Below are 25,580 nucleotides of genomic sequence, written 5' to 3' on the forward strand. Positions count from 1 at the left end.
TATGAAATATTAAAATCTTTTTTTGTCAAAAAAAATATTAAAATCTTTTGATCTTAGCAAAACTATATTAAAATCATTTGCCTTTATCTTTTTCAATGTTTGCTAGAAATAAAGTACTGGCGGTCTAAAATATCTATATACGTAAGTTCTGATGATGATGATGATGATGATGATGATGAGACCAAATTACAGTTTTTGACTGTCGAGCCGTTTCTGGCTAAGTAATTTCAATTTTTATATTTTATTATTTTCATAGCAAATTACCCATTTGGGCATGCTTGAATAGTATTCATATTGTATATCTCTTTTTCCTGTTCTTTTTTGATTCGAAAGAAAGAACTTATCAATGTCAGTTTTTTCATCTTTTTTTTCCCTATTCTTAATATCCAACATGATCATCCAAAATTGAATCTTTCAAATAGAAAATAATAATAACAATACTATAATGATAATGATTCAATTATATATACAAATGAGTAGTATACAAAAAATTAAACACATAATATATTTGGTATGGATCAGGTATATATCTAGAATAGAAGGAAGCACGTACAGGCGGTGACTTAAATAATTGTCAAATTGGACTAATAATTTTTAAAAATATATATTATATATAAAACTCAAGTACAAGGGTTTGATATGAGTGAGTATATGTAGTGTAGAATAGTAGTGGGAGTGGCTGGGTTTGGTAAGTCAAATGAGAGACAAGGGATGAGAATGGCATGATTTCATTCCCTTGGAAAACAAGGAAAGGAAGGGACACCAAAGGAAGCCTGCTTGTCAACTTGCACACCAACTTGCAAATTGCTGTGACAATCCCAATATTATTATTTCTTATAAAACAACACCAACTTACACAACATTATATTATATAAATATATAATGGTATTAATAAGTACATTAATTCAAACGCATTAGATGAGAGCCCTAATTAAGAGAATAATTATATGAATATATAGTTTTATATATGTGATGGGAAAAATAAAAGCCACTTGCCTTTCTTTCCACAAGTTGAGTAATATAAATATACCTAAATTATGGCAACTTGGTGGCAGCTGTTGGATTCCCCTCCTTCCCCAACACACTTTTTTTTAGTGTTCAAACTCTTTACACGGAGATAATAATGGAAAATTCCAAGGCTACGCTTTTTCAACTCAACACATTTGAATTCTTCGCCGGCTTTTCTTTAGTTTTTTTTTAATTATATATATTTATGTAAGTTTTTTAAATCTTTCATTTTCTTTCTTTTTTTCACTCTATTTTCTTTTTACCCATTTTTTCGTTTATTATTTAATTCACATTCAACAATTGAAAGTTTGATTTATATATTTTTATAATAGCATTTGAACGATTTCTTATTTCAATTTTGGGAAATGGATATGTGAAGTTAGACGGAGGATGTTAGGAGGAAGTATAATTATACAATTACGAACGCAAAAACTATATATGATTTTAATTAATAGATGCAAATAATATATATTTTATTTGTTAGAACTACTCCTAGTTGCCACTCTAGCTAGTTGCCTGCAAATTAATGTTTTTTTTTCTTCCATGCGCAAGTTAATCACACAATAAATAATCCACAAATTTCACCAACTTAATTATCTATTCAGAAATTAATTAATTTTAGTTAGAATTGGTGCATGATTTTGCGTGAGAAATTTATTAATAATTTACTACAAATTCGAGTGTTCATGTACTAATCCAATGCGAATCTTTTTACTTTACAGCCGTAATCGCATTGTCATTTTTCTAATGGAAGAAAATTACCGATCTTGATTGTGCTAACATAGTACAAATTAAGAACATTATTTCTTAGCATCGGGCATAAAATAAATTCCATATAGTATATACATGCGTAAATTAAATTATTATCAGTGCCCTTAAATGATCAGAATGATTTTGTAAGGAACATTTATAGAAGAAAAAATAAATAAAAGCACAGTTTTAATCTTCTAGCTAACTTACATTATAGTGTCATAAGTCCAATTAAATGATTGACACGTTATTTAAAAATAATTCACATAAACAATAAAATTAAAAAATTATAATTTATTCAGGTAATTTCACAAATTTCAACTGATATGTCAGGGATTATTAAAAAGTGTGTAACAAGAATTAAAACTTCAAAATTAAAATCAGTAAAAGTAATGATACGTACTCGCACATTTGGTTAAAGTTCAAATCACATTGATAAGTCAGTCAAGTACATTAATTTCACATGTAATATTTCATTACCATCTATCTGTTTATCTAAACCATCTGCAACTCTAGCAAACTGACAATAAATATGAGATCAGAAATAATGTATTTATAGATGATGAAGTAGCTGTAGCAATGTCTGATTTTGGGACAGTTATCTTCTTAAAAAGTAGTTCTCAATTATGTAATTTATTTAGGGTTGACTAAAATACCTCGAAGAGTGTTGCTATTTGGCGACACTTCGTTATATTTATTAAATTCAAATAAACTTTTGTGGTATCGGACACAGGCATTATCCGTTGGCAATTCCCTATTATATAATAGAAAGGATATTTAAAATAAAAACATAAAAAGATAAGAAAATCGGGTAAGAATTCATTCTTACGACTAAACTAAATAGCATTCTTAGTTTACCTGACCAACAAAACCCATAAAACAAAAAATAACAAAAACAAAGCACTAATAAAATTTGATTAAACATAATATATATAATAGGCGGTACTCGTAAATCATAATATAATATGATTAATAACAATATAAATGATCTATATTTATAGAACGGGTTTTGATCGTAATAAAGTATAACAAGTTATAATTAAACATATACACAAAATTATACTCCCATCACCTCCAACCATTTTTACCCCATGAGAAATTAAAGATCATCAGAAATAACCTAGTTAACAAAACTCTACAAATTTCCAAACCGGGTGATGATCATGATATGCATCATCATCATGATAATAATCTGTAATACAGACGAAAACAACCCGTAACATGGAAATTTCAAAAGAAAAAAAAAAGAATGACATTTATATTTTATATATTTATATTTATGTATTACGAAAGGTCGTTATGACATTTTGGGTTGGCCATATTTTCGGCCATCTGAGCGAGCGACTGAAGATTACAACGTACGATGGTGTCGACAAAAACGCAGGTTTCCTCCTTAGTGTTACCTTGCGGTACGTCAACGACGTACGATTCGACGACAACTGTCCCGCTCCCATTGGCCGAAGGATGAAGCGTGGTGACGGATCGGTAGTTATTGAGTCGGTGATCCCCTCCGACGACGCTGAAGCTCAACACGTGGCGCTCGTCGTCCAGTATCTCCAGCCGCTCCCTGCTCGACCCGGCCGGAAGACCCGAAATCACGAGGACCTCGCGGAGTGTGCCCACGTTGCCGTCACCGTCGATGACGTGGCAGCTCTTCAGAAAGTGCTTGTAAGCCTGAGGGTTATCGAATCGTCTAACAACGGACCAGACTGTTTCGACCGGCGCATCGATCGCCTGAACCACACTCGAGCAGCACTGGTTGGGTCCGACCGAGTGGGCGTGGTGGTCAGCCACTGATTCCGGAACCGGGAAATACTTTGCGGCGGGGACGATGTGGGATTGCTTGTGACATCCACCGGCCATGACGGTGGGGTTTCTGGGGTTGATTCTGTGGAGTTGGAGTGAAGAAGGCATTGCTTTTGTTTTGTTTGTTGGTTGGTTTGGGTTTGGGTTTGGTTCTGAGAAATGTGAGTTCTCTCACACACCTTGACAAAGATTAAAGTTTGGTTCAGTATTTTTAGAATATATATTATACGAGAGAGAAAGAGAGTTTTGTTTTTTGTTTTAATATTTTAATTAATGGTTTCCCACTTGGATTAGTTTTGGTGTTTCCTCGGAGAGAGAGAATGGTGATGTGATGATGTTTATCACAGAGCTTACGCCGGACTAGCAAGTGGATTGTCAACTTGCAAACTCTTTTGGACTTAGTTTAGCTTTATTATCCTTTTCTTTACTTTTATCTACAACTTTGCCATTCTCCTACTTTAATCATCTATACTTAATAATGTTCCTTCAAATGTTTTTCATATCATTTTCATTTACAATTTTTTTCTTTTTTCTTTCTTTTTAAAAAAAAAAAAAAACAATATTGATTCTCATGTATTTTGCTTTTGCCGATTCTTTTAATTTGGGTGCTTAAGCCTTCATGGCAATATATTGCCCCACATTGTACATATTATTAATATGCCCCATATTACACAAAATATTAATATTATCCCTCATATAATGGTTATCGTAAAATATCCCTAAACTCACTTAAAATGACCTAAATACCCTTAATAACTTAACTTAACACAAAAAAAAAAATGCAGAAAATAAAACTAGACTTGTAATTTCTCACAAATCATATTTTCACTCTACCTTCTCTCTAATCATCACACTAAGATTCTAAATCATAAATAGATCCAAAAACATATTTGGAATCACAAAGAGTAACTTGAGCTTACGGTTTTGACATTATCTTTTTTAAAAGTTCATAAAGTTGAAGGAGGAAGTTATTGTTTATAGGTTATGAATTTGTTATAAAATATTTTGTATATATTTTTCGAGTTGTTCTAAGTTGAAAAACAGATCACAAAATTAATTTTTTCATGAGATGACGAACTTCCATGTAGTATCTATTTTTAGGATATGATTGTTCGAATTATTTTCGAACCTAATTCAAACATTTTTTTAACTAGTTTCGAACCACATTCTAATCTATTTTGAATCATTTTCTAACGTGGTTTGAATTTGGTTAGAGCTAGGTTTAAATATGGTTTGAATAGGTTAGAATGTGATTCAAACTACAAGGTTCAAAAAAAGTTAGAATGTGACTCCAAAAAAAGTCAAAATTAGGTTTCAAAATGGTTCAAACAAATGTATCCTATAAACTGCAGATTCTACATAGAAGTTCGTCATCTCAACATAAAACTAATTTTTTAATTGTTTTCAGCTCAGAATAACTCAATATTATTCTAATATTATTTTTCATTGTTGATTAGCTTGCTTAATTTTTACTGTGGACTACTATTAGGTAAAGAAATAAGGAATAATTGTACTATAATTATTTACTGAAATCAGCAATATAATAGGGCCATGCATATTCCAATTGTTGTCTGAGTTTTCACAGAGTGACACGTGTCATACTTTAACGGGAATTAAGAATCCACGTAGGCTGATTAAGCCTCCCAGAAGCTATTCTTAGCTCTACGAGAGGTAAACTCATCCTTCACCATAGTTCGCCAACACTGGAGGAGCGCATTCTCTTAGAAGCGTCACCTCTCGAGGACCACGTCCCAAGATGATGCTCCATGTCTCAATATAAGACCATCTCCTCCCTTCACTTCCTCCAGGTCTATGAGGACCTTCCTCCGGACATGGAGAAGAGTAGCCATGTATCAAGCATAGTGACCCTGGACCACAGACATCCTTCTATCACCAATTGTTACATAGATCGTGGTGTGAACTTTGTACAAACAACAAAATGGTTATCCCACAACACCGCTTGACATGGAAAACATGTACCACTCTGACAGTGTCAGGTACGTTTCCCTAAAATACATAGTGTTGGGATTAGTGTCATTTAAAGCATATGTTTTGAACAATGTTTCATGAATTAAATAATTGAAATTAATTTTTACACATATTTTTTGTTGATTATTATTATTAGAATAATATTATCTGAATATCAGAAAATTCTCAAATTAGAAAATTTACAAATTCGTTATTGTGACTACAATCTTGTATAAGAACGAGAGGATTAAGATTGTAGAGAACAAATTTCAATAGTTCATAGTAAAATAAATTTATGTTGAATCTTTGGATTAAATACTATAAGTACGGTTCATTGATGTAGTAGGACATCTTAGAGGAGGTACCCGATATGTTATTAATACTTATAAATATTGTTTACTTTATAAGTATTAATTAAACATATCAATAAGATGATCATATACAAATTGATCTTAATCTTGAAGTTATTATGAACTCCTGTTTATTTCATATTAGTTATTTGATTCACTCGTTATGGTTTGTCAGAATGATCAGGCTGAAAACTTTAGTTTTGGGAACTCATTGATGTAAATGGTGGGGACATAATATACAGATATGGAATCTGAGAGGAATTGAATAATGATTCTCTTAATGGTTGACTTTTGGAACTGAAAGGTTATTGAGCTCAAATTCATATATCAGTTTATGAATGAACCTTCACTAGTAAAGTTAATGATACTTAAGGAAACAAGATATAATTAAAGAGGTTAAACGGTGATTAATTCCTTCTTTAATTATGAACCATTAATATATGATTGAATTGTATGTAGTGATTAAATCGATTGACACTTTTTATATATTTAAAAGTACTTAATAAATAAATGTGTATAATTACATGAGTGCAATCTCATATTTTTAGTGGAATAATATTGAGATTAATAAATTAGGGTTATTACATTAAAGAGTTTTAATTAATGATATAAATTTATTGGAGCTTGAAATTATAGGTCCACGAGATGGCTATAGCAACACTATTCAATGTAAGAGTTGAAATTGGGAAAAATCAGGAAAATGACATATATTGGAAGAAATTTGTTATTTAAGGTCAAATATGTAATTGAAACAAATTAATTAATTATATTTTTTTAAAGTTATTTTGGTATTTTTGGAAATAACATTTGAATAATTAAGATAATGAATTATGAATTCATTAGCTTTATTTATTTAAATAATGTAAAAAATATATTTCTCATAATTTAAATTGGATTTGAATTTGAAATGATATTTATTATTTAATTAATATGATAAATAATATATCAGGTTTAGATATTTTTTATAAATAATTATTAAATAATAATTAAAAGAAAATAGTTGGAACTCATCCATGAAATCGAGGATTTGTTAACTGTAGTTGGCGTGTAACAAGGTCCAAGAATGAGTCTTGAATATTTTTTTATTTATTTAATAAGTGATTAATAATTTGAATTTTGAATTTCAAAAATTTAATTAATTCTTTTATAAATTTATGAGAAGGAAATAGTTTCATAAGACTTTTGACAGAAAGAAAATAGATCGTATTATTTTTTGTTATCCCTAAACATGGTCTCGAACCTAATATTCCAAGATCTCATGTGCTGAGAATATATTGTGAATCAGAAATTTTTCCCTACCATTGCTGTAATGACACTAGACTTTTGGACCATCAACGAAAACTATACATAAACACTAATCCTTAATAAATCTTTACAAGTGAAAAGACCATAACTTTATTAAGAAACTTGTAAAAATAAAAGTTAAACTTACATAAAATATCAAGTAGGATATGAGATCTCATTGTTTTAAAATCAAAACATGACATAATTAAAAAGAGATTTACATAATAAAATGCGAAAAAAATACATGTAAAAACCATAAGAAACAAAACTACATCCTCGAATCGAAACGCTTGGCTCTTGAATCCATTTCGCCTCAATACACATTCTCCAAGTTAAACTTACATAAAATATCAAGTAGGATATGAGATCCCATTGTTTTAAAATCAAAACATGACATAATTAAAAAGAGATTTACATAATAAAATGCGGAAAAATACATGTAAAAACCATAAGAAACAAAACTACATCCTCGAATCGAAACGCTTGGCTCTTAAATCCATTCCGCCTCAATACACATTCTCCAAGCTTCCAAGAACCTTTCCCGCCACTAAGACTATTTTCCTGCACATATAAACAAAAAGGAGTGAGCCTAATGCCCAGCAAGGAAAAATCTAACACATAGTCCATATACATAAATTTCATAAAAACATAACATAACACTTATATCACATACATACTATAATGGTCATTATTACTTGGGGTCCCATAGACTAAACAAGTCATATGCCCATTAGATTAGTGGGGTCTTGCTAGCTAAGCAAGTCATATGCCCATAATCTATTTGGGGCTTGTTAGTCATATAGGTAATATGCCCAAGCCTACAAACATACTTAACATACCATATTTCATAACATAAAAATCATAAGATAACATATAAAAACATATAACATATAAATTCTATCCTATTTTCCTTACCAAAATACCGGGATATGAGGACAGAGTTGGGACTTTGGAACACTCAAAAAAACCATTTATGAAAGGGTGAGTCTATTGAAGAAAAAGAGATGAACGAGAATGGAAGGACTATACCATTGAAAATATACTTACCAAAAACTTATGTGCAAGTTCTTAGATTTCCTAACCAAAATAAAGAATAAGGTTAGAAGGCTGAGTAGAAGACTATGAGAACTTAAATAAAATAATACCAATGAACTAGAGTGTGGAAATACCTTGAAGACTTGTAAGACCAATCTAAACCTTGAACCGAAATGCTATAAAACCTTACTTCCCAAGTGTTTGATAAGCTTATGATGATCAAGCTTATGATTTCCAACCTAAGTGTTTACACTCTCACACTCGCCTAGCAACTTGCAACCTCTGAACTTAGAGTAATAGATGAATAAATGGCTGGGTACTAGGTCCTATTTATAGAGTTTAGGAATGAAAATATCTCATTTAACTTGAATAAAAATAATGGCTTTTTAAGTGGAAATAATTTGAATTATCGTTCAGCAGAGGTTGAAGACTCGTTCAAAAAGATGCTGGACTTATCAAGAGGTTGAAGGTTTGAATGGAAAACGATTTCAAAAACTTTCAAATTATGCTGAGAGGGGCGATATATCGCCTGGGCTAGTATGCTCGAGGCAATCGTGCATCGTTTCGGGTTTTTCGTATCTTCGTGCTGCGATATATCGATATACGCTGATTATTTAAACACGAAATTACACATTTTTAGCTTAATTTGAATTGAGCAAATAGCCTTGACTAAGCCCTTTTTCGTTTTCAAAGCTGCTGATTGACCTTAGAGCATTCAAATTTTACCCTTAATAAATATAATCCTCAAAATACTTAATCATTAATAACCCATACATAACATGTGCTATTATCTAATTGGTTCTTATCTAAACCTTATAATATAATAAATATTACCCTCAATATCAGTCATATTAATCAAACCTTAGGTTAAAATTAATATTCTTAAACTATAGGTTAAACTTAGAAAATCTACAAGTACTACTATGAGTGTCCAAATAAATCCCGGTCTGAACCAAAAATCCACAGTCATAAAGTTAATACTATTATTACTATTATATTACAATCTAACTTAGCTAAGTAAAGTTCTTCGACTCTACGATTCTCCCCTACTAAAAAGAATTTCGTCCTCGAAATTTACTTACCAAATAACTCTGGATACCGGCCTTGCATGTCCTCCTCCAACTCCCACGTTGCCTCTCGTTCAGAACTATTACTACATAGGACTTTTACTATAGGAAGGCTCTTGGACCGTAACCGCTTCATCCCCCTATCCAGGATGCTAACCGGTCGTTCCTCATAACTTAAGTCTTTCTGGAGTGCTATCGTATCGTACTTGAGGACGTGAGATGGGTCTGACACATATTTGCGTAGCATCAAGATGTGGAACACGTTGTGACTATCGGCTAGTGCTGGCGGTAGGGCTAGTCTATATGCAACTGGTCCAACTTTGTCCAATATCTCAAAAGGACCTATGAATCGAGGACTAAGCTTGCATTTCTTCTCGAACCGCTTGACACCTTTCATAGGAGATATCTTCAGGAAGACTTGATCTCCAACTTGGAATTCCACATCGCGTCGCTTGGCATCCGCATAGCTTTTCTGACGGCTTTGAGCTGCAAGCATACGCTATCTAATAAGCGCTACTGCTTCCTGAGCTTGTCTAACAGCTTGGGACCTAGAAGCTGCCTTTCTCCTACCTCGTCCCAGTGCAACGGTGATCGGCACCTTCTTCCATATATCAACTCATAAGGTGCCATCCCGATCGTTGACTGGTAGCTGTTGTTGTAGGAAAACTCTATCAATGGCAAGTACTTGTTCCATGATCCTCCGAAATCAAGTACACATGCGCGTAGCATATCCTCTAAAATCTGAATCGTACGCTCGGACTGCCCATCTGTCTGAGGATGAAAAGCTGTACTAAGAATTAACTTAGTACCTGTAATGTCCTGGTTACCCCAGAACAGTTACGGTGAACGGTGGACCAGAAATTTGACTCGCTACCCGAGTCCTTTGGTCAAAAACATGCTCTAAGTGTAATTAACAGGTTAAGGTATAAAACCAATAAAAAGGAAATGGAGATTTTCATTACAAACCGCTCTGCAGAGCTAATCAAAATGTTTACAAGTTGTTCTCAGTACAAAGTGGTCACTACTGTTTTAAATTTATAATCCCGCCGACCTAAGCGGCAAAATTAAGGTAAACCCCCTAGTTCCTCTGAGAACTCCTTGGCCGTGGTGGTCAAGCGGCCGCATATGTACACATCACCACATCAACTCTCCACTCAAGGCTAGGTGAGCTTTTCTTTCCCTTTATCTGCACCACATAGCACCCATGAGCCAAAGCCCAGCAAGAAAACATAACACTTTTCATAAACATTATCACATGATTATCATTATAATCACACTGAACATAACGCTTTCAAACCAATGTGTGAACATCACATGATTCAAGAGGGAGAGTGGCTGCTAGGTAAGCCACTAGCCTCCAAGTGCTTATCTCAGTCATCGACCCTCGGGGTCGGTCTTGCATTAATGCTCTTTGAGTCATTCAATGCTAATAGTCGATTAGATCTAATCTCTGTTGGCTTGCGTGATCCACGCTAAGGCCGTTCTGACTAATGAGTCAGCGCTACGTGACCAGTGTCCAGTATCACTGCCGAACCTGACTAATAAGTCCCAACTTCACAGTTGATGCTAACACCTTTGCCAATTCTGACTGATAAGCCAGTGCAACGTGACCAGCGCCCAGTACCACTGCCGAACCTGACTAATAAGTCGCAGCTTCACAGTTGATACTAGCACCTTTGCCAAACCTGACTATTGAGTCAGTACTATGCACAAGTGAGCAACTTATGCTAAGCATTCTATATTCAATCCATGTCCATATTACATAACCAACATACCTCACGAATATCCATGCATGTCACACTTGGGGTGCAATTTTCTTACCTTTGATTCGAGCTAGAATGAACAAAAGAACGACCCTTGAGAACGATTTATCTTTTAGTCCTTTAGCGGTTACCTAATCATAACACATATAGGACACCATCAATAATCAAGATAATCAAGGGTTCTCAAACCATTATCTAGCCTCCAAGAGATCAATCCAAACTAATCCAAGTAGTAAGGACACTCCCAAGGCCTAAAACTAGGTTCCCGGGGTCAAAACGAGCAAACGGGTCGAAAACAGGGCAAGGGTTGCGGCCCTAGCACCTTAGGCTGCGGCCCCCAGGGTTCTCTGAGGCAAGGGCCGCGGCGCCCAGCAAGGCCAATTTCCTGACACCTGCTTCATCGAACTAGGGCCGCGGCGCTCAAGAACAGGGTCGCGGCCCCCAACCCTGGGCCATTCCCAACCACGTTTTTAACACTCCAAAGCCTCCAAAATCATACCTAAACATTCCCCAATCATCAAATAAAAGTTTCCAAGCTTCCCCATGCATCAAAACCCAAGGTTCAAACGAATCGAAAACTCAACAATTCACAAAATCAATTCAAAGCTTAGAAACTCGGAAAAACTCAAAACTTAAACTTCGATTATCTTCAATTGGGTTGTTTTCTGTCGAATCCTTCGATTAAGAAGCTTCTAATCTTTCCTAGGATCGCTATGCCTCGATCCTCGCTCGATTCTGACTCCTAGAACTCAAGATTTCCTCAAAAAGGCTTAAACAGTAAAACGGACTTTGAAAAAGGAGAACAGAAGGTTTTCTTATCGTATGTTCCATCTGATAAGCTACTTCAACCTTAAGTAACCTCAAATAAAACCTAATGCTCGGGGTCCCGAAAACACCCCCGGGGACATTATAGTCAAAACCTCCAGAATTTCACCCTGATCTCGAATATTCCCAATTTATCATCAAATGAACATTCCTATTACCCCAAAATTGACCCCGTTATGACAAAACCGCTAATCCACTAAAAATAACCGTCTCATGACAAATAGCTCGAATATATCTCCATAATAATGGAATCTCATTCACAAATCACATCATGCACCCAAATACACAAATTACCCTCAACGGGCCAAATTATCATCACACCCCTGTAATTAAGAATATTGACTCACATGCATGCATTTCACATCATATTATAATATAATCAAAATATACATGCATCTTATCAATTAATAACATAATAAAGCAAGTATGGCCCTCCCGGCCTACTATTCATGTCGTTAAACACATCGGAGAATTCGGGGCATTACAACTATCCCCTCCTTACTGAAATTTCGTCCTCGAAATTACCTGAACAGCTCGGGATACTGACCATGCATATCTGACTCTAGCTCCCAGGTCGCCTCCTCGACCTTGCTGTTCCTCCACAATACCTTAATCAAAGGTATTGTCTTATTCCTGAGGACCTTGTCCTTTCTGTCAAGTATCTGAACTGGCTGCTCCTCAAAGGAGAGATCTGGCTCAAGCTCCAGATCTTCATAACTCAGAATATGGCCCACATCAGATACATACCTCCGAAGAGCTGATACATGAAATACATTATGCACGGTAGACAACGCCGGAGGCAAAGCCAATCTGTAAGCCACCTGACCAACCCTCTCCAGGATCTCAAATGGACCTACAAATCTAGGACTCAGTTTGCCTTTTCTCCCAAACCATCTCACCCCTTTCCATGGTGAGACTCTGAGGAAAACATAGTCTCCTACTTGGAACTCCACATTCCTGCGCTTGGGATCTGCATAGCTCTTCTGTCTACTCTGAGAAGCAAGCATTCTAGCTCTAATCTTCTCAATAGCCTCACTGGTCCTCTGAACTACATCAGGACCTAAGGATCTCCTTTCTCCCGTCTCATCCCAATGGATGGGAGATCTGCACTTCCTACCATATAACATCTCATAAGGTGCTACTCCAATGGTAGATTGGTAACTGTTGTTGTAGGAGAATTCTATCAAAGGCAGATACTTACTCCAAGAACCACTGAAATCCAGCACACATGCTCTCAGCATGTCCTCCAAAATCTGAATCGTCCTCTCAGATTGCCCATTTGTCTGAGGATGATAAGTTGTACTGAACTTCAACTTTGTCCCCATGGCTTTCTGCAAACTTTCCCAGAACTTGGAAGTAAAAGTGGGGTCTCGATCTGACACGATCGACCTAGGTGCACCATGGAGCCGCACGATCTCTCTCACATAGAGATATGCATACTAATCAACTGTATATGTAGTCCTCACTGGCAGAAAGTGAGCTGACTTGGTGTAGCGATCCACTATCACCCAAATAGAATCATGCTGACCAGTAGTCCTGGGTAAGCCCACCACAAAGTCCATTATGATGTCTTCCCACTTCCACTCTGGGATATCCAGAGGCTGCAGTGACCCTGCCGGCCTCTGATGCTCAGTCTTGACCTACTAACATGTCAAGCACTTAGCCACATACTCTACTACATCTCTCTTCATCCGCAGCCACCAATATAACGATCTCACATCCTGGTACATCTTCGTGGTGCCTGGATGGAAAGAGTAAGGTGTAGTATGAGATTCATCCAGAATCTCTCGTCTCAATGCAATGTCTAACGGAACACATATCCGCCCTTTGTATCTCAACAAGCCTACCTCAAACACTGTATAATTTCTGGATGCTCCAGCCAGAACATCCTCTCTAATCTTGATCAGCTGTGGATCACTCAACTGACCCTCTTTGATTCTCTCCAACAGTGTAGACTGTAGCGTAATGTTAGCCAACTGGCCCACCAGCAACTCTATACCAGCCCTGGTCATATCTTCTGCTAACTCTCTGGCTATCAGCCTCATACCATGAATCTGCCTCGGACCCTTCCGGCTCAAAGCATCAGCTACCACGTTGGCTTTCCTCGGATGATACAAAATCTCGCAATCATAGTCTTTCACTAACTCCACCCAACGCCTTTGCCTCATATTCAGGTCTTTCTAGGTGAAGAAGTACTTCAGGCTCTTGTGGTTTGTATAAATCTCACACTTCTCTCCATAGAGATAATGCCTCCATATCTTCAAAGCAAAAACCACAGCCGCCAACTCCAAATCATGAGTAGGATATCTCTTTTCATACTCCTTCAGCTGACGAGAAGCATAAGCTATTACCTTCTCTGATTGCATCAAAACACAGCCCAAACCCTGATGAGAAGCATCACAGTAAATCACAAACTTCTCCTGATCTGTCGGAAGACTCAGAATCGGAGCTGTAATCAACCTCTGCTTCAGTTCCTGGAAGCTGTTCTCACACTTATCTGACCACACAAATTTCTGGCTCTTGCGTGTCAGCTCAGTCAAAACACTAGCAATCTTTGAGAACCCTTCCACGAACTGCCTGTAATAACCTGCCAATCCAAGGAAACTTCTAACCTCAGAAGCATTCTTTGGACTTGGCCAATCTCTAACCGCTTCGATCTTTGTTGGATCTACCTTAATCCCCTCCTTACTGACAATATGCCCAAGAAAGGATACCTGAGACAACCAGAATTCACACTTCTTGAACTTTGCAAACAATCTGTGTTCCCTCAATCTCTGTAGAACCAACCTCAGATGCTGCTCATGCTCTAACTCAGTCTGAGAATATACCAGAATATCATCGATGAAGACGATCACAAACTGGTCTAAATAGTCCTTGAACACTCTGTTCATCATATCCATGAAAGCAGCAGGGGCATTAGTCAATCCAAATGACATAACTAGAAACTCATAATGCCCATACCTGGTACGAAAAGCAGTCTTCGGTATATCCCCCTCCTTGACCCTCAACTGATGATAACCAGAACGAAGGTCGATCTTAGAGAATACCTTCATACCTTGCAGCTGATCGAACAGGTCATCTATCCTTGGCAAAGGATACTTATTCTTAATTGTCAACTTATTCAGTTCCCTGTAATCTATACACATCCTCAGAGAACCATCTTTCTTCTTCACAAACAGAACTGGCGTACCCCAGGGTGAAAAACTAGGTCTAATAAAACCCATATCTAGCAGCTCTTGCAACTGCACCTTTAATTCCTTCAACTCAACTGGGGCCATTCTGTATGGTGCTCTAGACACTGGCTCCGTCCCTGGTGCCAGTTCTATAACGAACTCAATCTCCCTGTGTGGTGGCAACCCTAGCAAATCTTCTGGAAACACATCCAGAAACTCACATACAAGTCTAGTATCCTCTGGTCTCACTGGCACGACTTGAGTGGTGTCAACCACACTGGCTAAGAATCCAATGCAACCTCTCTGCAGTAGATCCCTGGCCCTCAACACAGAGATCATAGGAACGCGGGGTCCATGCACAGTACCAACAAACACAAAAGGATCCTCACCCTCAGGCTCAAAGGTGACCATCTTCCTTCTGCAGTCAATAGTTGCCCCATATTTTTCCAACCAATCCATACCCAGTATCATATCAAAGTCAGTCATAACTAACTCTATCAAGTCCACTGACAACTCTCTGCCCTCTACTGTCACTGGCAAAGACCTGACCCATCTTCTGGACACCACTATCTCTCCAGTGGGTAACAAAGTACCAAACCCCACAGCATAGAAATCACAAGGTCTACACAACCTATCAATAATGCTACTAGCAACAAAGGAATGTGTAGCACCAGAATCAATTAACACATGATAAGGGGTTCCTGCACTAAGAAGCTGACCTGTAACAACTGAGGGGGAAGCCTCAGCTTCTGCTTGAGTCAATGTGAACACTCGAGCTGGGGCCGAGCTGTCCACCTTTCTGGGTTCCTCTTTCCCTATCTGGGGGAAATCTTTCTTAAGGTGACCCACTACTCCACACAAATAGCAGGCCTTTGCCCTACACTCTCCCAAATGGCGCCTCTTGCACCTAGGGCATTCAGGACGAGCCTTCCAGGCTTCACTGCTCCCAGGACGACCTATTGTAATACCACGAGGTCTCCTGTCAGGACCTGGAACTAGGAAGGTATCAGGAACCTTCCTCTTCTGATCACTGGGGCCAACACCCCTACCAGAACCAACAAATGGAGGAACTGTCCTCCTGAAATCCTTTCTGGCTGCACTGTCACGCCAGATCTTAGTCTCTGCACTCTCAGCTGTGAGTGCCTTCTCCACCACCTGTGCATAAGTAGTGACTCTTGCCACAGTGGTGATGAGAACGTCACGGGCTAACCTGGGCTGTAGCCCCTGGAGAAATCTCTCTCTCCTGGTCCCATCAGTGGGCACCAGCTCTTTGGCAAACTTTGCCAAACGGTCAAACTTTAAGGCATATTCAGTTACTGTCAAGCTTCCCTGAAATAGCCTCATAAATTCATCGGCCTTCGCCGCTCTTATAGCATCATTATAGTACTTCTCATTAAACAAGGTCTGAAACTCCTCCCAGCTCAGGAGATTAACATTTTTGGTCTAGTCAACCACTTCCCACCAAATCCAGGCATCATCCCGAAACATATAGGCAGCACAGGCCACCCTCTCACTACCAACTACCTTCATAAAGTCAAGAATAGTGGTAAGCATGCTCATCCATTGCTCAGCTTTGACAGGATCAGCGTTGCCTTCAAAAACTGGAGGTTGTTGTTTCCTGAACCGCTCATAAAGATGTTCCAATCTGTTTTCAACCCCAGGCAGCTTCCCAATAACTGGAACTGACACAGAAGGTGCCTCTGCAACACTGGCCACTACAGGCACTTGCTGCTGTCTTAGGAGACGAAGCTCCTCTCCCTGTTTCAACACTATAGCCTGCAAATCATTAAACAACTGTTGCCAGTTTGCAGGTGCTGGCTGTGGAATCTGAGATTGGTCATTCTCTTGACCCTGGCTGTTGTCATTATTCTGACCCTGACCACTCTGGTCAGCTGTAGTGTCTGTCTGTTCTGGGTTCATTCTGTCACTGATACCTTACTGAAACAATAATCAATACGGCCAGTCAGGTAGTAATAACTAAACCTCTTGCCGCCTCACGGTCCAAGAACAAGAAGACAATTATCATATTCCACAGTCATTCAATATGCACAAACAGATACATGTTTATGGCACTCAGCACTCAGCATGTATCACATAACAGTTTATAGTATTTCAGGGGCACAAGGCCAACACAGTGACTCATGCATACAGGTAAAGCATTTGCACCACATTTAGGCAGTTATGCACATAACTACATAAAGAGTTACCAAACCATGAGTCGAGCTTGACTTTAGTGATGTGTGTACATGCCCAGCCAGTCTACAGGAACCTTAACCTTGGTACTGCTCTGATACTAAATTGTAACGCCCTGGTTACCCCAGAACAGTTACGGTGAACGGTGGACCGAAAATTTGACTCGCTACCCGAGTCCTTTGGTCAAAAATGTGCTCTAAGTGTAAATAACAGGTTAAGGTATAAAACCAATAAAAAGGAAAAGGAGATTTTCATTACAAACCGCTCTGCAGAGCTAATCAAAACGCTTACAAGTTGTTCTTAGTACAAAGTGGTCACTACTGTTTTAAATTTATAATCCCGCCGACCTAAGCGGCAAAATTAGGGTAAACCCCCTGTTGGACCCAAAACGAGATGTTTTAATATTTAAACTCGCAAGTGCACGAATCGTTTCGGAATATAATGTTCATGTAAGTACGAGGTCGAACCCATGGGAGTTGACTAACATCAAAAGAAACTATTTTTCAAACAAAGCAATAATATTCTAACCTAGTTCCAAATATTTGATGAGATTTTGTTTTAGAAAAATAAAAGACAAGTAATAAAGAGATTTAAGATTAAATAGAAAAATGGTTTTCAAATAAGATAAGTAAAATAAGATTATTAAGATTTTAGAATTCACAAAATGCAAGTTCAATAGTATGTATAAGTATATTGATTCCCAAGTTTTGATATAGTTGAAATAAATCACACTATATATTTTTTCAAAATATATTTTCTATTCAAGCACAAGTTACTCTTTCAAAAATGTAGGATTTTTCTTCACTTATATAAGATATAATTTCTAAGCATTAGTTGTGTTACAACCTAATGAAACTACAAAAAATCAAAGAGATTATGTTTAGGCAAAATATGATACTTATGCTCTAAGAATTAGATGTGAACAATTTAATGAAAAACATTTAATCAAAGAATATCATATTTTTGCATAATGAAGAACTAAGTGTAATATGCTTTAACACTCAATAATAGATGAAAAATGCATATCTTTGATAGAAAAATCCATAAACAATGTTACACAAATGGGAAATCAACATACAATAAAAAATACTATCTAGTTACATTTTGCTTCATCATCATCTTAATAACCTTTGAAAAAGATGAGAAGCTCATAACTAGATAAAAATTACAAAATAACATACTTGACATGCTCTTCAAAAGATGAAAATGGTAGAGAGAAACTAGTGAAAAGAAGAGAGAAAAATGTGTATAAGATATTGAAAAAAAAGATGAAGAAGAAGAGCTTCCCCAAATGGTCTTACAATACTCTATTTATAGGCAAAATATGGAGATTAAATTAATCAAATTAAAATAAATAAATTGATTAATTTAATTGTGTATGGAAGTGGTAGGATAAATAGAGTAAGTGTAAGAGTATTGGAAAGATGAAATGTTTGGTTGGGTAAAAGATTAGTGAAAAGTTAGGGTAAAAAAATGAATTAGGAATGTTTATTTAGGTAAGAAAAATAGGGAAGAGTGAATTGATATTTTAGTGAAAAATATTGGAACTAAAAATGTCACTTTTTGGTCTTTTTGTGGCTGTGGCAGAGTGCAAATTGGGTCAGGCATTTGGGCCAAGCTTGCTGGTTGAAGAGGCCCGAGTAGGAGGCCAGGCAGTAGTTGGGCCTTGCGGACTGGGCTGGCCCACGTTGGGGCTGCTTTGTTGATGGCTTGGGCTTCAGGCGTGAGAGATGCATATGAAGAAGTTGATGGGAGGTGGTTTTGGTGAGGCACTTGCTGAAGGGAAAGTGGGACAGGTGGCGTGCTGAGGCTTCGTGGATGCTGAAGGCTGGAACTTGGGCCTGACCGTGGGCTACGGCTGGGAGCAGTTGGCTTGTGATGGCATGATGATATATTCCAAAATCTGCTGAACGTTGGTGAAGGCTGGGAAGACACAATTGCATGGCAGGCGTGGCAAGTGGAGATCTATGCTGAGCCGTGGGGCTATTTTGGGTTGTGCTGGTGGAGGTGGCAGTGGGCCTGGCGGGCCTGGTGCTGGCAGCTGGGCCTTGGATAAATGCCAACTTTCTTCTCCTTTCTTTTCCTTGAACCACCATATTTTTTTTTTCATTTTTCTTGCTTTTTCAAGAGCAAAAATACACCAAATTCCCTAACAAAATAAACATAAACTAAATCATAATAAAATATTTCCACTATAAAATAAGTCGAGTTAATTCTTTGAAAATATTAATTATAACTTAATTTATATTTAACATTTAAATTCAAACATACAACATTTTTTACCTCAAACTAAATAATAATAATTCAAATAATTAGCTACAATATTTTACAACAAAATAACTATAAAACACACACAAAAATCTATAAAATTAAATTAAGCCTAATAAATTCAAAATTACTTAAAAACTCAAGAATTAAGCAACAATTAACACATAAAAAGTGGTAAAATAACTCTATTTTGTAGAGTTATCACACCCCCAAACTTAGAATTTTGCTAGTCCTCAAGCAAAAGAAAAATAAAAAATACACTTTTTTTTTTGTTTGGTGATATAAAAAATGTCCTCAAAGATTGCACATTGAAAATAATTTATAAAAATTATGAATCAAAATTAACCTTATGTAATTAATTCCATAGTCAATTTTGCTTTGAAAATATATTTTAAATTAGAAGTCCAAAACTATTTATCAAGTTATTATGTGAATTTTGGAAAAATTGTTGTAATAAACTATTTATTTCACATATTATGATGAATAATTTTTTTTTAAGAAAAATTGACCCAAGAATTAAACACAAAGCTTAAGAAAGATTCATATAATTTTAAACTAAAATTAAACTCAATCAAGGGTATTATCATAGGAAAAACGGATATCACCAAAGGGTTTTTTTTGTTTTTTTTAAAAATTTTTTTTTTGTTTTTTTTTAATAGTTTTTGATAAAGTATAAAAGTACAAGACTATATATAAATATATTACTAGAAAGATAATATTTGTTTTTTAAAAAAAAATAAAAAAATTCTACAATTTTCAAACATAGGAAAGAAGTAACCATATAAACCCACTACCCCCAAACTTAATTTATGCATTGTCCTCAATGTATCAAAATACAAATATAAATTGAAGTGTGAAAGAGTTTAGAGTTTAGAATGGTCGTACCTCATCATGGAGCATGTCAAGAGTGCAACAAAAAGGGAAACAAAAAGCAAAACAAGAAGTTAACCGAAAACATAAATAAAACACACAATTACCAAAAATTGATGAGAGCAATCAAGGACCATGGTAAATAGGATCCTCAAGAAGGATTTCATCCACTTTAGCAATTTTCAATTCTAAAAATGGTTTCAATTTTTGTCCATTCACTTTGAATACATTACCATTATTAGGATTTTCAATTTCAATGGCTCCATGTGGAAAAACAGTGCGAACAATGTATGGACCTACCCACTTAGAGCGTAACTTCCCTGGGAAGAGATGCAAATGAGAATTGTATAAAAGGACTTTTTGACCGGGAGAGAAATCTTTTCGCAAAATGTTTTTGTCATGGTAAATCTTCATTCGATCGTTATATTTTTTGGAATAGTCATATGCATCATGCCTAAGCTCTTCTAACTCATTTAATTGAAGCTTTCTTCTCTCACCCGCTTTGTATAAGGAAAAATTCAATTGCTTAATTGCCCAATAGGCTCTATGTTCTAGCTCAACGGGTAAGTGACATGCTTTTCCATACACAAGTCTATAGGGAGACATTCCAATGGGTGTTTTGTATGCAGTTCTATATGCCCATAATGCATCAATGAGTCTTAAGGACCAATCTTTCCTAGATGGATTGACAGTTTTCTCTAAGATGTGCTTAATTTCTCTATTTGATATTTCAACTTGACCACTAGTTTGTGGGTGATAAGGTGTAGTGACTTTATGTGTAATACCATATTGTTTCATTAAATGCTCAAAAGATCTATTACAAAAGTGTGTACCGTTATCACTAATGATAGCACGTGGTGAGCCAAAACGAGAGAAAATATTTTCTTTCAAAAACTTAAGCACAACTTTATGGTTATTTGTGTGGCATGCAACAGCTTCAACCCCTTTAGACACATAATCAACACCAACAAGAATGTACAAGTTACCAAAAGAGTTAGGAAATAGACCCATAAAATCAATGCCCCAAACATCAAATATTTCAACAATAAGGATAGGATTCAAAGGCATCATGTTTCTTCCAGTTACACTTCCTAACATTTGACAACGTTCACAGGATTTGCAATAAACATAAGTGTCATGAAAAATAGTAGGCCAATAAAATCCACATTGTAAAATTTTCAAAGCAGTTTTCTTACCACTAAAATGTCCACCACATGCATGATCATGACAAAAAGATGTGATTTTAGTTTGATCACAATTTAGAATGCATCTTCTTATTATTTGATCAGGGCAATATTTAAACAGATAAGGATCATCCCACATGAAATTTTTCACTTCAGAATAAAATTTAGATTTGTCATGCTTAGACCAATGAGAAGGAATTTCACCAGTGACCAAATAATTCACAATGTCAGCATACCAAGGCAAAGAAGATATATGCATGAGTTGTTCATCAGGAAAAGTTTCAGTTATAGTGGTGGAGTCATTATTAGTCTCAACAACAATTCTAGACAAATGATCAGCAACAACATTTTCAGAACCTTTTTTATCTCGTATCTCTAAATCAAATTATTGTAAAAGCAAGATCCAACGAATTAAGCGAGATTTAGCATCTTTTTTCGACAAGAGATATTCAATGCAGCATGATCATAATAGACAATTATTTTAGATCCTAACAAATAAGACCTAAATTTCTCCAATGCAAACACAACAGCAAGCAATTCTTTTTCAGTTGTAGAATAATTTAATTGAGCATCGTTCAAAGTTTTGCTAGCATAGTAGATTACATGAGGTAAATTGATAATTCTTTGTCCTAGAACAGCACCGATAGCATAATCAGAAGAATCACACATTATTTCAAAAGGAATATTCCAATAAGGAGGGCGAATAATTGGCGCACTGGTCAAAAGGGATTTCAATTTTTCAAAGGCAACATGGCAATCATTATCAAAGACAAAAGCATTTTCTTTTCCTAGCAAATGACATAATGGGCGTGAAATTTTGTTAAAGTCTTTTATGAATCTTCTATAAAAACCGGCATGGCCTAAGAATGATCTAATGTTTTTTATTGTCTTAGGTGGAGGAAGTTTTGAAATAAGGTCAACTTTTGCTTTATCAACTTCTATTCCCTCAGATGAGATTACATGACCTAAAACAATTCCTTTTTTAACCATAAAATGACATTTTTCTCAATTAAGAACTAAATTTTTTTCTTTGCAACGAATTAAAACAAGAGAAAGATGGTGAAAACAGTCATCAAAAGAATTTCCAAACACAGAAAAATCATCCATAAACACTTCAAGATTTCTTTCAACCATATCAGAAAATATTGCAATCATACATCTTTGAAAAGTTGCAGGAGCATTACAAAGACCAAAAGGCATGCGACGATATGCAAAGGTTCCAAAAGGGCAAGTGAAGGTAGTCTTTTCTTGATCTTCAGGGGCAATGGGGATTTGGTTATATCCCGAATAACCATCAAGAAAACAATAATATGCATGGCCAGCTAAACGTTCAAGCATTTGATCAATAAAGGGTAAAGGAAAGTGGTCTTTTCTAGTAACATTATTTAGCTTCCTATAGTCTATACACACTCTCCACCCCGTTTGTACTCGAGTAGGGATTAATTCATTTTTCTCATTTTCGACAACTGTGATCCCAGACTTTTTAGGCACTACTTGAACTGGACTAACCCATTGACTATCAGAAATAGGGTAAATGATACCTACATCTAACAGTTTAAGTACTTCTTCTCTAACAACCTCTTTCATATTTGGATTTAACCTTCTTTGACATTCCCGAGAGGTTTTAGCATTTTCTTCTAGATGGATTCTATGCATGCATATGGATGGGCTAATTCCCTTGATGTCTCCAATAGTCCAACCTATGGCTTCCTTATGTTTTCTAAGGACATCTAACAATTTATCTTCTTGTTCTTTATCTAAAGCAGATGCTATGATAACAGGCAAGGTTTCAGACTCTCCTAGAAAAGCATATTTTAAATTTTCTGGTAAAGGTTTAAGGTCTAACTTTGGAGACTCGGAAATTGATTGAACATGATCTAAGGGTGAAAAGGGTTCAACTTTGGTTTCATTCAAGGGTATAGACTCTAACAAGGAATTCACATCATCATTAAAATCATCAATATGCAAGTTCATACCAAAGTATTTTTCACAAAAATCAAATAAGTCATTTCCATCATCTTCACACATACTCTCTATCATGTTAACTTCATGCACTTCCTCACACTCAACAGATTTAGCAACATTAAAAACATTTAATTCAACAGTCATTTTTCCAAAAGATAATTTCAATACACCATTACGACAGTTGATAATTGCATTAGATGTAGCTAAAAAAGGTCTACCTAGAATGATGGGTATTTGAGCATGAGCATTTTCAACAGGTTGAGTGTCAAGAACAATAAAGTCCACAGGGAAATAGAATTTATCCACTTTAATTAAAACATCATCTATAATACCTCTAGGGATTTTCACTGAATGATCGGCTAATTGAAGTGTTATAGAAGTTGGTTTTAATTCTCCTAGACCAAGTTGCTTATACACAGAATAAGGCAGTAAATTCACACTAGATCCTAAATCAAGTAAAGCTTTGTTGATAAAATGATTGCCAATGATGCATGAAATTGTTGGACAACCGGGATCTTTATATTTCACAAGGCTTTTATATTGAATTATGGAGCTAACTTGTTCAGTTAAAAACGCCTTTTTTGGAACATTTGTGTTTCTTTTAACAGTGCAAAGGTCTTTTAAGAATTTAGAATAGGCAGGAATTTGTTTAATGGCATCTAAGAAAGGAATGTTGATGCTTACTTGTTTGAAAACTTCTAAGATGTCACTATATTGGTTGCCTTTCTTGAGTGGAATTAATCTTTGTGGAAAAGGAGCTTTTGGGATGGAAGGAAGGATTTGAGCATCATCTTTTGAAAGGTCATTTGTGTTGGAACTCTGAGGTTGGCTTTGGTCTTTTTCAACTTCAGGTATGTAATCGGGTTTGACAATTTGTTTTCCGGACCTAAGAGTTGAGATAGACTTAGCTTCTTCTTTATGACTAGGAGTTCCTATTTCATATTGGCCTTTAGGATTTGGGATGGGTTGGCTAGGAAATCTTCCTTTTTCTCTCTCGGTTACAGCACTAGCAAGTTGACCCAATTGTGTCTTGAGTTTGGCAATGGATTGAGACTGATTTTGTAAGATTTGTTGGGTGGATTGCATGAATTGTTGTAAGGTGTCTTCTAAAGAAGGTTTTCTTTGTGGAGGGTAAGGTTGACTTGGTTGGGCATGATTTGGATTTGGCATGTGGAATTGGTTTCCTTGATTCATTTGTGGTTGGTTTTGTCTCCATGAAAAATTAGGATGGTTTCTCCAATTTGGATTGTATGTGTTGGAAAATGGGCTATCAGAAGAAGGTTTTCCATATGAATGTAAAGCATTAGCCTCTTCAGAAAATGTTTCAATAAAAGAAGGACATGATTGAGCATTATGACATGAACTAGCACATAAAGAACAAACATCTTTTTTAGGTTGCACATGAGAATTCATAGATTGACTTATTACTAAGGCTTCTACTTTTCTTGCTAATTTATCAAATGATGTTCTTAAATCACTTTCTTCTTTTATTTCATATTTTCCTTCTCTTTTCGGTGAAGGGTTGGCTCTAGACCTAGGCTCAGAGTAATTCCACTGTTGTGAATTAACAGACAATTCTTCAAGAGCGTCTCAAGCCTCTTGCCCTTGCAATTTTAAAAATTTTCCAGTATGCATAGATTGAATCATTTGTCGGTTTGAAGGGGTTAAACCATCATAAAAATACTTTACAAGTCTCCATTTTTCAAAACCATGGTGGGGACATTTTAATAATAAATCTTTAAATCTTTCCCAACATTCATAAAATTCTTCGTTGTCTTTTTGATAAAATTTGGAGATTTCGCTTCTTAAACTATCAGTTTTGGACATGGGGAAAAATTTAGCAAGAAATTTATTAAAAAGTTGATCCCAAGTAGTGATGGTTCCAGTTGGAAGTGAGTTTAACCAAGCTTTGGCGCTATCTTTTAAAGAAAAAGGAAACAACCTAAGTTTAACCGACTCATCTGAAAATTTTTGAAAACGAAAGGTTGAGCAAATTTCCAAAAAGTCTTTTACATGCATGTATGGATCCTCTCTTTCTAAACCATAAAATGATGGTAACAATTGAATGATT

At 36.0% G+C, this 25,580-nt stretch overlaps 1 protein-coding gene and 1 non-coding gene across 2 annotated transcripts; one reads left to right on the plus strand and one right to left on the minus strand.

Annotated features, from left to right (window-relative positions):
• Positions 1 to 2,727: 2,727 nt before the first annotated feature.
• On the minus strand, positions 2,728 to 3,829 carry LOC133798183 (abscisic acid receptor PYL4-like). The gene has a single exon (XM_062236392.1). It carries the CDS (start codon positions 3,670 to 3,672, stop codon positions 3,043 to 3,045), a length of 630 nt encoding a protein of 209 aa, XP_062092376.1. The 5' UTR covers positions 3,673 to 3,829; the 3' UTR covers positions 2,728 to 3,042.
• A 21,385-nt stretch (positions 3,830 to 25,214) lies between these two features.
• Positions 25,215 to 25,321, plus strand: LOC133798986 (small nucleolar RNA R71). The gene has a single exon (XR_009876196.1). It is a non-coding gene; the product is annotated as a small nucleolar RNA R71 (small nucleolar RNA).
• Positions 25,322 to 25,580: the final 259 nt, after the last annotated feature.

Source organism: Humulus lupulus, chromosome 8 (genome assembly GCF_963169125.1).
Source record: "Humulus lupulus chromosome 8, drHumLupu1.1, whole genome shotgun sequence".
NCBI lineage: Eukaryota > Viridiplantae > Streptophyta > Magnoliopsida > Rosales > Cannabaceae > Humulus > Humulus lupulus.